At 40.2% G+C, this 14,042-nt stretch overlaps 1 protein-coding gene across 3 annotated transcripts in view; it reads right to left on the minus strand.

Annotated features, from left to right (window-relative positions):
• The window catches only part of GARNL3 (GTPase activating Rap/RanGAP domain like 3), a 418,412-nt gene that overhangs the window by 17,533 nt on the left and 386,837 nt on the right, over positions 1-14,042 (minus strand). For all 3 annotated transcript variants that reach the window (XM_073599520.1, XM_073599519.1, XM_073599521.1), the window contains 3 exons: positions 12,537-12,644; positions 11,853-11,971; positions 5,881-6,016 (listed from right to left, as the gene is read on the minus strand). In XM_073599520.1, coding sequence (XP_073455621.1) covers positions 5,881-6,016; positions 11,853-11,971; positions 12,537-12,644 — 363 coding nt within the window. The remainder of the gene's footprint in view (positions 1-5,880; positions 6,017-11,852; positions 11,972-12,536; positions 12,645-14,042) is intronic.

The following is a 14,042-nucleotide window of genomic DNA, read 5'->3' on the forward strand; positions in this document are numbered from 1 at the left end:
TGAGTTCATGCTGATATGCTCACACTACCTTCTCTATATTCCCTCAATAAACAAAATAAACAAGTGGCTGAAGTTAAGTTTATTAATATAAAATAATATCTCAGCAACATCTGCTCTCATTTCCTTGTCTGGATTCAGAATTGTCAAAATATTCCAGACACAGCCAAGATGTGGAATGTGCAGACCGGAACCCCAAGCTATGCACATCTGTGGTCTCTATAGTATCTATTTATAAATTGGAAGAAATTGTCTAGATACCGGACCGATTTGTACTAATAAATGGGAAATATTACAAAATGCTATTGTATAGCGAGCAGAGGACTCAACAACAAAAAAAATTCCTGTGCATAAACTAATTTCTTATCAGTGTCACTAAACTGCATCATGAATATTCTCCATATACATTGGGTGGCCATGGGGTGATTTTTATAAATGTGGATGATGTTTATGATGATCCTGGTGTTCTGCAGTGCACAAAAAAGCCATGTCTTCAAATGAGAGCAGACAGGATTTAATTCTTGAGGACCCCTCCGCTGACCTGTGACATTTACTGATGTAAACAGGGAATGATCTTTGTGACTGGAGGATGATATGTAACATCTGATTGTTATGAGTCCTCTCTTAATGGTAATTGCTACCCAGACTGTAGGCAATAAAATATATAATCCTAATTGTACAGTACAGGACAATGGGCTATAGTCATAGACCATGGGTTATATGCAGGCTACCTTCAGGTTATTGGACACTGGCAAATAACTTGGCTAGGGCCATCCCTAGAGCATGCTCATATAACCCCTTCACTTCATAACACTTGTCTTTTTCTAGTGTCCTTGGTTTTGCACCGCTTCTCCTTAGGAGAATGTGTTTTTATTTTAAACCATTGCTTTTTTCTTCAGACACTTCTACCAAAAATTCACTACTTATTACCCAGGCCTATGTGGCAATTTTGGGATAGGTAACTCAGTATTTACCTTGGGGACCATACTCAGACCCCACTGTGTAGGGCTGGCCTGTAATGTTTGCTTTGTGCACTGAATCCTGCACTAGGCACTCCTCTTGGCACGTTGTTGCAACGAATAGTTAGCTGCAGGAAGCCATGCAGGTCCAGGGCTGTTGTCCACCTCTATGGTTCCCGGACTCTGACAGGAGAAGCCTGGAGTCCTTATAGGTATAACAAATGTGCGGCGCTAGAAATCAAAAATTTAAAATTAATTATAAAACTAATATACATGTGTAGCACAAAATGCAATAAATAACTAGAAAATATATCCTGTGATGCAAAAGGTAATTATTAAACGTCCAAAATAAAGTGCATGCGCTCCGTGTGTTGCACAGAATCCTTAATAATATAATATTTAAAAGTCCATTGTGAAAACATAAAAAGTGATGGTGTCTTCATGCAGTGTGCACACCCTCCACCAGATGTACCCTCACCTTTAAAGGGGTTGTAAAGGCTTGTGTTTTTTCACCTTAATGCATCTTATGCATTAAGGTGAAAAAACACCTTGCAGTCACTAGCCCCCCCGTTTTACTTACCTGAGCCCCGAATTTCCGTTGGCGCATCCTCGCTGTCCGTCTCTCCACGGGTTCCCGGCTCTTGATTAGATAGATTGATAGCAGCCATTGGCTCCCGCTGCTGTCAATCAAATCCAGTGATGCAGGCATCGGGGGGCGGGGCCGACTCCTGCATTCGGCCTCTATGGACACCGAACGCTGGACTCCTGATAGCGCCCGCAAGGTAACCCCCTTCTCCAAGGGGGTTATCTAATGCGGGGAGGAGATGCTGAGGGACCCCAGAAATGGATGTTCTGGGCCACCCTGTGCAAAACGAGCTGCACGGTGTTGGTGAGTATGAAATGTTTGTTATTTTAAAAAAATAAAAAAAGATCCTTTAGTATCACTTTAAGGGCTTTATATAAAAGCCTGTAGTAAATAATTATAATAAGCTTGAAAAAATCCTCCTGTGATTCCTCTTTCCTGTGGCGGCTAATTTTGGCTTAAATGCTGATACAAGGATCACTCCTTCCTCCTGATTAAAATGCAGATCAAAAGCCACTGCTTCCTCCTGGCTATCAGCAGTCTCCTCATATATATCACATGCAGAAACAATAGAGGCTTGCAATAGTGTGATAGCGTTTTTAAAACAGGTTTATTGCAACTTAAATTCCACATAGATTTACATTCACATTTTCATGATAAAAACACGCCTTGGTATACTTATAGACAGAGAGGTGATAATATTTTTCAAGCCAATTATATTAAGGATTCTTTGGAGCGCGTGCACTTTATTTTGGACGTTTAATAATTACCTTTTGCATCACAGAATATATTTTCTAGTTATTTATTTCATTTGTGCTACACATGTATATTAGTTTTAAAGTTTTTTCATTTTTCATTTCTAGCGACGCACAATTGTTATACCAGTTTGCATTGTCACATTTAGGGAGGTGTGGGAAGTGTTAGCAGCTGATTTTCAGTTTAATTTCCATTTTGGGTTAGTAGTTTGGCAGCTCACAAGGTGGACTGCTTATAGATCCACTGACATGGACAAGGTAAGTTTTCAGAAATTTAGACAATTCTTGGCTGCACAAAAATAACAGTCCTGTGTCATAATAGGACATTGCCCCGGGACAAGGAAAAAGCTATCATCCTGAGTGGTGTTTTGAGTTTCCTACAGGCCATCAGAAGCGCGCTTGTTATTCAGCCCTTTTGACCTAGCGTCTATGATATACCACTGCTAGTGAGGTACTCACAGAATAGATGTGAAATGAATGAGGTTTTGCATGTCCAGAATGCTGAAGCTGCTATAGCCCAGGCACTTACTATGCTCAATAGCTGTGTTTCTGTAGTGCAGCAAACATGGTGTGCATGTTTTCAATCAATATGGCAGGTGGAAGTGAGTCAGTTAGGAGGCGTGTTGCAACTACTTCACTATCTTGACACAAAGCGGGAATGGGAAATGACCACCAAAATGTAAATAAAGTGGAAATACTTTTAAAAGCAGCAGAGGCGAACTCCCCATTCCTACGCCTATTCAACCACTTGTCTAAGAACTCTGATTTTTATGCAGCCAAGAATGGTTTAAATTTCAGGGAAACTCACCTTGTCCATGACGATGGATCTATTAGGAGTCCAAGCTTCTCCTGTCACAGAGTCTGGGAACCATAGAGGTGGACAACAGCCCTGGACCTACATGGCTTCCTGCAGCTAGCTGCTCATTGCAACAAAGTGTCAAGATGAGTGCCTAGTGCAGGATTCAGTGCCAAATAGATGTATCTGCCCAACATTGGTAAGCTCTTAACAGATTTTTTTTTTGTGTACCAAAATTCCAGATGGAATCAGCAAGATCTATAATTTCTTCTCTCAGCCAAGTGAAATTCCTGGCATCAGTAGAGATACAAAATGCTTATTTACATTTCCTCATCTTCCCTCCACACCACACACACTTTTTATGCTTTGGTGTGGGAGACCAGCACTTCCAGTTTGTAGCACTACTATTTGAGCTCTCCTGACTGTTCACAAATGTGCTAGCCATGCTTCTTGTGCTTCTGTAGACCCAAGGCAACCATGTCACAGGATATCTGGATGACCCGCTACTGAAGGACACTTCCACCTTGACATTGGGAGCCAACATGTAAAAGATTATTCAGTTCCTTAACTTTTGGCAGGTTAATTATCTTTCTAAAGTCTGCACTGTAGCCCTCACACTGTCTGGTGTACCTGAGATAAATTTTGGACACAACCCAAGCCAGAAAATATTACCTCCTTAATTTCCCACATGTGTACTCTCAGATCCCAAAGGCAACCCTTCTGCATGAGGGTTCTGAGCCTTCTTCGAGGCAGTCACTTTTCCCCCGTTTCACTTCAGGACACTTTCTCACCTAGTGGAACAAACAGATCCACTCTCTGGATCGTTCCTATGATTCTCTCTAGCTAGGCCATTATCTTCTTGGCATGGTGAATTTCCAACTCAGCATTTGATTCAGGAAAGTAATTCCTTCCCATGACCTGAGAGATGGTGACAACAGATGCCAGCCTTACTGGTTTGGGGGGAGTTTACAACTTCCTAACTGTCCAGGGGACCTGGTCTTTAGCAGAACCAAGACTCCCTATCAACATTTTGCAGAGCCACCAGACTATCTCTACAACACTGAACCCCCCCTCTGCAAGGTCACACAGTCAGGGTGCAGTTGGACAATGCCACATCAGTGACCTACATAAATCATCAGGGGGGAACCAGAAGACAAGCTGTCCTTAGAGAAACAAATTTGATCCTCTCCTTGGTGGAAATTCACATTCCGGCTCAATGCATAGACCAGATGGAAATTGCCTCTGCAGCCTGGGATCTTCCAGAATCTCTGTCAACAGTGGGGGAAACAGATGGGACATCATGGCCACCAGGGTAGTGGGTAGCACTCTCACCTAGCAGTAAAAAGGGTCGCTGGTTCGAATCCCAACAGACACTACCTGAATGGAGTTTGCATGTTCTCCCTGTGCCCGTGTGGGTTTCCTCCGGGTACTCCGATTTCCTCCCACACTCCAAAGACATTCTGGTAGATTAATTGGCTTCTGTCTAAATTGGCCCTAGTATATGAATGTGAGTTAGGGACCTTAGATTGTAAGCTCCTTGAGGGTAGGGACTGATGTGAATGTACAATGTATATATAGACCTGATCTATTAATATTACTGAGATCTGAACCTGGTGATCTCTATATTACAGAGACTCGATTACAGATATCCCTGTGGAAGTATCACATGTACAGCAAAGTTCCCTTCATAGTGGGCATTGCATAATTCTGAGCTGGCAGAGCTTTGTTGTAAGGAGATGTTCCCTGTATTGCACAGGGACATAGTAGTCTTGAGACCAAGCACTTGTTTTCTACCCAAGGCATTTTTTTTCTTTGCACCTCAATGAGGATATTGTCCTGCTCTACCTCTATCCTACTCCACAACACGCCAAGAAAATTTCCCTGCATTGCTTATGTGTTGTCAAGGTTTACCTAGAAGTTACAGCTTCTATTCACAAAACTGAGTCCCTTTTTGTCCTCCCTACAAGCTCATGTAGAGGATATCCTGCCTCCTTTTCCACCTTGCCAGATGGATCAGACAACTTAATTTCAGAACTTATGCCCTTAGGGACAGAGTTCCTTCTTTTCCTATCAGAGCTCATGTCACCAGATTTGTTGGTGTCTCTTGTGTTTTCCAACATCAGGCATTTGCATCTCTGATCTGCAAGTTTACCACCTGGTCCTCCATTCATGTGAGTCTCTAGGCCTTACCAGGTATATGTTCAGACCTCAGCTGATGTGCACTTTGGCCACAAGGTGGTTTAAAGTGGTTTTAAATACATTTTTTTTACCTTAATGTATTCTCAGCATTAAGGTAAAAAATCTTCAGCTCCCGCAGCAGTGGCTGCTCTAGCAAACTCCACTAGTGTCCAGTCACCTGAAGGTAGCCTGCATATATAAACCATGTTTTATGACTAAATGCCTGTGTCCTGTACTGTATACACTCCAACAAGAAAATTGTACAGGTAAGTCAAAAGTCTCTTTTTTCACTTTCAGTTAATTTTTATTATAGGGTTTAAAGAACATTCATTGCAGAAGATTATGTTGTCACAGTTAAAAAAATCAGTTAACAAATGTCATAATGAGCATTATAGGGCAATGTTCATGTACATAGCAATAACAGACACACTGCACCTAGGATGCAGTGTTCAGATGTGCTGAGAGGTCTTAACGTGAGTTGTCTCATCCTTGTTAAAGGAGGGAAGTTATTTTTGCTCAAAATTCCATCTTTTCCTGGGGCAGATGACACATGTGGTAACTAGAAATCTTTGTGTTCTTCAAACAGAACAGAGTGGGAATACACTTGTTTACCTTCTGCTGGTAAAGAAGGGAAAACTGGCAGTTCATAGCCGGTCGGGGTCTGTGGCGAGCTGTGCGAACTTGTGTCCTTTGAGCTGCTATTTGATGAGGTGCTCACCGCTGCCGAGGCCTTAAAATAGATATCAGACTGGAGAGAAAAGACACAGACACGCCTGTTACTTCTGATTCTAAAGGAAACATTTGGAAGGGGGGCACTGGGATTCCTTAATGCAATAGTGCAATGATATACTGAAAATCATAGCAACCAAATAAAACAATGAAGAGGGCTTAGTTGCTACAGGTTACTGCACTCCATGGTCTACAGATTGGTGACATGTCATGATTTTAGAGTAAAAGTTCACATCAGGGATGTAAGGAGAATAGAAATGGGAAGACCAGGAAAAAACTGAAAAATTAAAAAAAAAAAACCCTTTTTTTTTTCCAAAGCCGTTTTTTGTTTTTTTTTTCTGGAAAAATTGAAAAAAAAGGAAGTGTCGAATATGTTCTTTTACAATGATAAGTAATATATCTAGGAAGAAATATTATTTGCTGGACATCTGAGATCACTTATATATGTGCATAGCATATCAAAAATTTAGAGGATTGGGATTGTAAAGGTGCAAAAATAAAAAACTATTTTTTTTGAAAAATATAACAATTTTAATTAATAAACATTAAAATCAATATATTGACATACAAATGTCCTAAGTGATCATACAATACATACAAATGCAGCCTGATTGAATCTCTACATGTTTCGCCACATCAATGGCTTCTTCAGGAGAATGGTTATCAGGCACTGTATATATAGTCACTAAGAGCCAAAAAATAAAGACATTTTAGAGACACAAAATATATTAATTTACAATTTTAAACACATAGATACACCTTATATTATAACTTCCTGAATCAGCAAAAAAGGGAGAGGGCCTAAACAGCAAATCTTGGGTCAGATAGTTACCTGTATAGTCAATGGATAAGTTTGAAAAAAATCTACAAGTGCCAGAGTCATAGGGATGGATCAGTTGGACCAACTGGTAAAACCATAGCGAGAGGCAGATAAGTGCTCACTAGAGGTCTGTCTGTGAGGAAGACAGCAATTACTGAAAATCACCATGATAAAGATTAATAATCCAAGTATATGGTAAGATAGCCTACCTGAGGCCAACAGTTGTAAAAAAACTCCTATATACCAGAAACTCAAGTTTAGATTTACCTCTCAGATATCAAGGATGCCACATGGGGTATGTTGATACAGCTTCAATTTATATAGAGCCACCCAAGGAATACTGAAAGACATAACCACAATCAAACACCACAAAAATCAGTGCAGTTCTTCAAACAGCCAAAAAACCCTCCGGACTGCATACATGTTTGCCATTCAAGGAAAACTCATTACCTGCCGTGGGAAAATCGCCAACGTCCTCTCCCTCTCCTATGCTGGACCATCGCAACTGAACCATTGCTGGCCTCTATATATCCCCCTCCACCTCTGAATGGCAGTATTGGCACCAAAAAGAGGTGCGGACACCTCAGAAAGCCAGTACGCACGTCAGAGTCGTGCTGGAAATGACGTCAGACGTCCAACTTGATGACACGCACATCAGCGCCATGATGGAAAAGAAACCCTATAAAGGAGGCATAGTTAAATTTAACCCAGAAGCCTCCCGGATGCTACGCTAAGATGATTTAAAGCAGCAGCTTTAAATAGGGGACAAAACAAGTACAAAGGCAGATGGCGCCATCTAATGGAGTCCAGAAAAAGGACAGCATCTGAATGACGCCCCGGGCGTTCGTATGGTTACCTAATCCAGATCCATTCCCTAAGAAATAGACTAATGACCAAAAGTCTAAAAGTAAATGTCTCAAAAAAGAGACATAACAAACAAAACTTTAAACAAAAGATGACTCGAGAGCAAAAATTAATTAGAAATTATAAACTATATCTAGTTTATAACAATTCGCTTGTATTTAAAAAGATAATGGAGACACAGATTAGTAGGCAGATGGGACTCTATAATTCCTTCCAGTCATCAAAGATGAAATTCTGTGCTCTTGAATATGTGCCCACACATGAAAGAGGCAGAGATGTGGACAAAATTCTCCTTCAACTGGAGACCGAATGGATTCATTCTCTGGCTGCCACCATGTATCCAGGATTGAATGAATCCATCAGCTTTAAGCCTTTTCTGTAGGTTTTTTGCCATTCACTTCGCATAAATAATTTCTTGTTTATGTTCTGTTTGAACTTATAATTTCTCTGCATTATATATTGATTTGTAATCTTGATCGGCAAAAATTAAGGTTTGAGCAGCATTCTATAGGCATTCTTTTTATTCTAGATATAGTTTATAACAATTTCTGATTAATTTTTGCTCTTGAGTCATCTTTTGTTTAAAGTTTTGTTTATGTCTCTTTTTTGAGACATTTACTTTTAGAATTTTGGCCATTAGTCTAACTCTTAGGGAATGGACCTGGGTTAGGTAACCATACGAACGCCCGGGGCGTCATTCAGATGTTGTCCTTTTTCTGGACTCCATTAGGTGGCGCCATCTGCCTTTGTACTTGTTTTGTCCCCTATTTAAAGCTGCTGCTTTAAATCATCTTGGTGTAGAATCTGGGAGGTTTGTGGGTTAACTAGGCCTCCTTATAGGGTTTCTTTTCCATCATCACGTTGGACGTCTGATGTTTTTGACGTCTGACGTCACTTCCGGCATGACTGACATGTGCACTGGTTTTCTGAGGTGTCCGCACCCCTTTTTGGGCACCAATACCGCCATTCGGAGGTGAAAGGGGAATATATAGAGGCCAGCAACAGTTGAGTTGCGATGGTCCAGCATAGGAGAGGAAGAGGACATTGGCGATTTTCCCACGGCAGGTAATGAGTTTTCCTTGAATGGCAAACATGTATGCAGGGCGGTCAGTTTTTTGGCTGTTTGAAGAACTGCACTGACTTTTGATTATGGTTATGTCTTTCAGTATTCCTTGGGTGGCTCTATATAAATTGGAGCTGTATCAACATACCCCATGTGGCATCCTTGATATCTAAGAAGTAAATCTAAACTTGAGTTTCTGGTATTTAGGAGTTGTTTTTATACAATTGTTGTCCTCAGGTAGGCTATCTTACCATAGACTGGGATTATTAATCTTTATCATGGTGATTTTGATTAATTACGGTCTTCCTCACAGACGGACCTCTAGTGAGCACTTATCTGCCTCTCTCTATGGTTTTACCAATCGATCTAACTGATCCATCCCTATGACTCTGGAGCTTGTATTTTTTTTCAAACTTATCCATTGACTATACAAGTAACTATCAGACCCAAGATTTGCTGTTTAGGCCCTCTCCCTTTTTTGCCGATTCAGGAAGTTATAATATAAGGTGTATCCATGTGTTTAAAATGGTAAATTAATATATTTTGTGTCTTTAAAATGTCTATATTTATTTTTTGTGTCTTAGCGACTATATATACAGTGTCTGATAACAAATCTCCTGAAGAAGCCATTGATGTGGTGAAACATGTAGAGATTCAATCAGGCTGCATTTGTTTATGTATTGTATGGTCACTTAGGACATTTGTATGTCTATATATTGATTTTAATGTTTCTTAAATAAAATTGTTATATTTTTCTAAAAAATTGTTTTGTATATTTGCACCTTTAAAATCCCAATATATCTATGAAATGGTATTCAAACTACATAACATGCAAAGTTTTAAATCATTGCAAGTTCTCTCAGCTGAAGACAAGCAAATCCTGGAATACAGTTCAAGTAACACTGTACTTCTCATTGCAGTTCTCAAACAAGAGAAATATGCATTCTGCCAGTAGGGGGCACTGTAGAAGAAAGGTTCCAGTTTAGTTTTTTTGTGGGTGCCATCTTGTATCTCCTACCGTTGGGTGATTGTTGGGATACAGTAGATGATCGTTTCTGTCCTCTCAGGCCTTATTTGACGAGGGTAAATTTGTCTGACAAATTAGTTTATCTTATTTAACCTTTAAATTGTTCCTATTAATGTTCTCCACCATCACTGCATAATGTTTCCCTATAGCCTGGTCAGCAATTTGGTATTTCTTTTCCTCCTCTTGGTAAAATAGTGAGACCAACATCTAGAGTTTGGAAACATTTCCACAGTGCAATTTCTGCAGAGAACGAAGCTACAATTTGCAAATATTGTAAGAAAAAATATTCTTATCCAAATGCTACCAGGATGACAAAACACATCCTTGCATGTCAGAGGTGTCCTAAAGACATTAAATATACTTTATGGAAATAAATGATGAGAACCATAATGAAAATGCAAGTAGCTTTTCCCTCCAGAGTTCTCATTCTCTTTTTGCTGCATCTGGATCATCACAAAGTGTTTCTTCACCAGCAGCATCTTCAAGTAAGGAAGTGTTACAAATCACAGTCTCTCAAAAATACACAATCCCTTCATTTATAGAGAAAATGAGACCTGAAAATCAGAGGAAAATTGATCAAGCTCTTGCAAGAGCAATATATGCTTCTGGATCAGCATTGTCAATAACTGAATTTTAAATTATTATGAGCAAAAGGGGGCTGGTTACCTGTTCTCATGTATAGTTGAAATGTTCTTAACCTTTACAGTTCTTGTTATTCCATTTGTAATTAAAAAAAATGTTTTTTTAAAAAGCAAGCTTAGTTTATATACTGAATAAGCTGTACTCTTATTTCAAGCATAATACTTTTATATACACTGCATTTCACCTTCTCAGTGTACAAAAACTTACTTTCAATTTGTAAAACTACTCCACCCTGAATTTTTCTTAAAATGTTTCTGAAAATTTCAATTTTTTCCAGAAAAAAAAGGAGGAAAAATTGTTTTTTTTTTCCATGGCTTCAAAATTTCTGGAAATTTTACAGCTCTAGGGGAGACAAAGCACTAAAGCAGCAAGAAACCTGTTCTAAGAGAATTTCGGAGGCTGTTGCTGTTGATCTCCTTCTGAAATTGCTAGCTGCCTACCTGTCTCTGTTCTCAATACATTCTGCACTCAGTCAACTCATAACTCCTGCGCTTTATACTTGTCGCAGCTCAGTGACTCAAAAGTATAGAAGCCTTTTAAATTAGTAGACAGCCAGGCAGCTAGCATTTCCCCCCCAAAAAAATTGACTGTGGAAACTTCCCTGTTTTTCTTGGTACACACTTTCATCAGCACTAACACAGTGAGCAGAGCAGAATTTCCTGAGAATGCACATATTTGAATAGTGCAGGCCAGAAGCAAAGCACCCAGTTTTTATTACATTGAGGTATGAATATTAACATTCAGAAGCAGCACACTTCCCACTTAAACAAAGGTAAGGCATAAACCAAGACTTCCTGAACTCTTCACACAAATTTTACACTAATCCTTTCCCTGAAAGGCCTTGCAATCTAATATGGACCCTAAACAACATTAGATGTACAAAACGCATTGCAGAAAGTGTTCCTGGAGTATATTGAACACAGGGCCCCATTGCCGCAATGCTAAACTCCTAACCAGGGCTGACTTTTTTTTATGAAACACACAAGCCCTGTGACCTCAGTCATGGGATGCTTGCTTCCATTACATTTTTTTTGCCTTAGTTACTGCTGTAATTTTATATTATTTATACAATAATATTGTTTATTAATAAAGAAATTGCTGAAAAACATCCACATATTTCTGTTACCAGGGTAACCCACACAGTGATTAGTTTTAATCCATTTACTAGAAGTACCAATTATGCACACACCCACCAGCTGCTGGTCCCCATTTAACCAAGGCACCCCCCAAACATCAGTCCTTGTTTTTATACACACTCTACCTGCCACTGAACTATATTTTACCTATGTACCCACCACCCAGTGATTCCTATTTTACTTACATACCCACCATCAGTCCTTGTTTTGCCCATGCACTCATCTGCCAGTAGTCTGTAATGTAACCATGCACCCATCCACCATCATCCATCATCCTCATCCATTTCCCCTAGCACAGCTCACCCGGGACGCCACCAGCTGCAGCTCTGGAACCACTGCCGTGTGCACCAAGTTGCCATTCACAACGAGCCGGATCTCTATGGAGTCAGTAGTGAAGGCCAAGATGTAGGGGAAAGCGCATACTATTGGACAGACAGATAACAGATTATGTCTAAAGATGCCTAGGTTACTCAGATTTTCACAGTATCTTCACAGATATATAAAAAGTTATTCTGTCTACGATCTGTACTCTCTTGACCCTGCCCGTTCCACCACCTGTTTTCTTCTGATGCTATCCCTTTTTCCACTTGTTTCCTCCTGAACTTTCCCCTACCATCTATCCATACTCTTCTGATGCTTTCCCCATCACTTACCTTTACTCTATTGACCCATACCACTAGAAGTCTACTGTGCTGACACTTCCCTATAAAAACTTAGCTATACTCTCCTACTATATAGCCATGCTCTTCTGACCCCTTCACCAATTGACTCCAGTATCTTCTGCAAATATTTCACCTGTGTGCTTTCACGGTCTGAGATTCACAGTGCCAAGCAGCAACAACATCACCTCTGGCTTTAGGTGAGGTCTCACAAGCAGAAGCAGATAAAGGCCTCCAAACACTGGCTCTAAGTGACTGAAATGACCAACAAATACCTCAAATCCACTGGTTTCTCTGTATTTTGCAGTAAAAGGGAGTATAGCCTCACCAACAGCATTGGGAACCTGATTCCAGCTGAAATAGAAATCAGACGCAGACGGCTGTATAAGCGGAGTTCCTCCATTGAACGGAGTGACTTTCTTGTAGCAACAGATGTCTGAAATGGGAGAAGGTGACATCAGCATGTAAGACATTTCTCTATTATATAAATATACATAATAGAATGTATACATGTGTATGTGAGGAATGATCTTTTCCTCTGCATACGTTCTGTTCAGTTACATCGCCAGAGAAGCAGCAGATGCTTCATTATTGTTCTGTGGTGTCACCCCATCACTGCCTGAGTAGGATTATTGTGACATCTTGTGTTTTGGGTACTCACTGTTAATTACACACTGAGAATCTGCTTTAATATAAATACACATTTCTCATCCCACACAGAGATGACAAATTGTACTAGATGCCAGCTGAAGATCCAGGATTACTGTAATATGAACAATCTCTGTAATATCGACAGGCAGAAGGGAGAAATAATGAATTTGAAATTATTTTGACTACATATATCTGAAACTCAATTGTAATGGGGAACTGAATAGCTAAAAAAGATGATGACACCAGGACAAAAATGACCATATCCTTTGGAACTCTATTGTATATGCCCAAGACTGGTGTGAAGCAGATAGTGGTGTACTATGTAAGCAGCATCAAACTCTTGGGGTAGAAGAGGTTCATTTATTGCACTGCAGTGAATTAGGGTGGGGTGTGGTTTTATAATGACAGCTTTTTAGTCAAATGGCATGGACTACACTTGCAACAAAACAAGCAATAGTTACAATATGCAGGCAACAATCTGCCTCTCTACCACCAATTGAGGATGTGGCCAGAGGGAAATGTTGGAGGAGGACAGAGGACGGTACCCTTCTTCTCTTAGCTCTCCCCTCCTCTTTAACCCTAACTCACCACTCCATCCCGTTTGACTGGAGACTCTAATGCCCTGTACACACGACCGATTTTGCCGTAATTGCGTCGGAATAAACTCTGAAGGTTTTTCAGACGGAATTCCACTCAAGCGGTCTTGCATACACACACGGTCACGCCAAATTCCAACCGTTAAGAACACGGTGACGTACAACACGTACGACGGGAAAACACATAGGACGTTTCGTACTTGCTTCAGAGCATGCGTCATTTTTGGTACGTCGGAACAGCATACAGACAAGCGGTTTTCCCGATAGGAATTTGTTCCGTCGGAAAAATATAGAACATGTTCTCTATCCAAGTCAGTCTGAATTTTCGACATAAAAAGTCCGATGGGGCATACACACGGTCGGAATATATGATGAAAAGCTCCCATCGGACTTTTTCTTTTTTAGAAATTCCGACCGTGTGTATGGGGCATAACTCCAACATCATTATTCCAGTCATCCAGTCGGTACTTCAGTTTCCCTGAAGACCCAGTAATCTTTTGAATTTTCCGGAGTTTTTGGCCAAAATCCAGAGTTCCTACTGATGCAAATAAGGGAGTAATTTTTTGAGGCATTCCTATATACGACAA

This window comes from Aquarana catesbeiana, linkage group LG09 (genome assembly GCF_042186555.1).
Source record: "Aquarana catesbeiana isolate 2022-GZ linkage group LG09, ASM4218655v1, whole genome shotgun sequence".
NCBI lineage: Eukaryota > Metazoa > Chordata > Amphibia > Anura > Ranidae > Aquarana > Aquarana catesbeiana.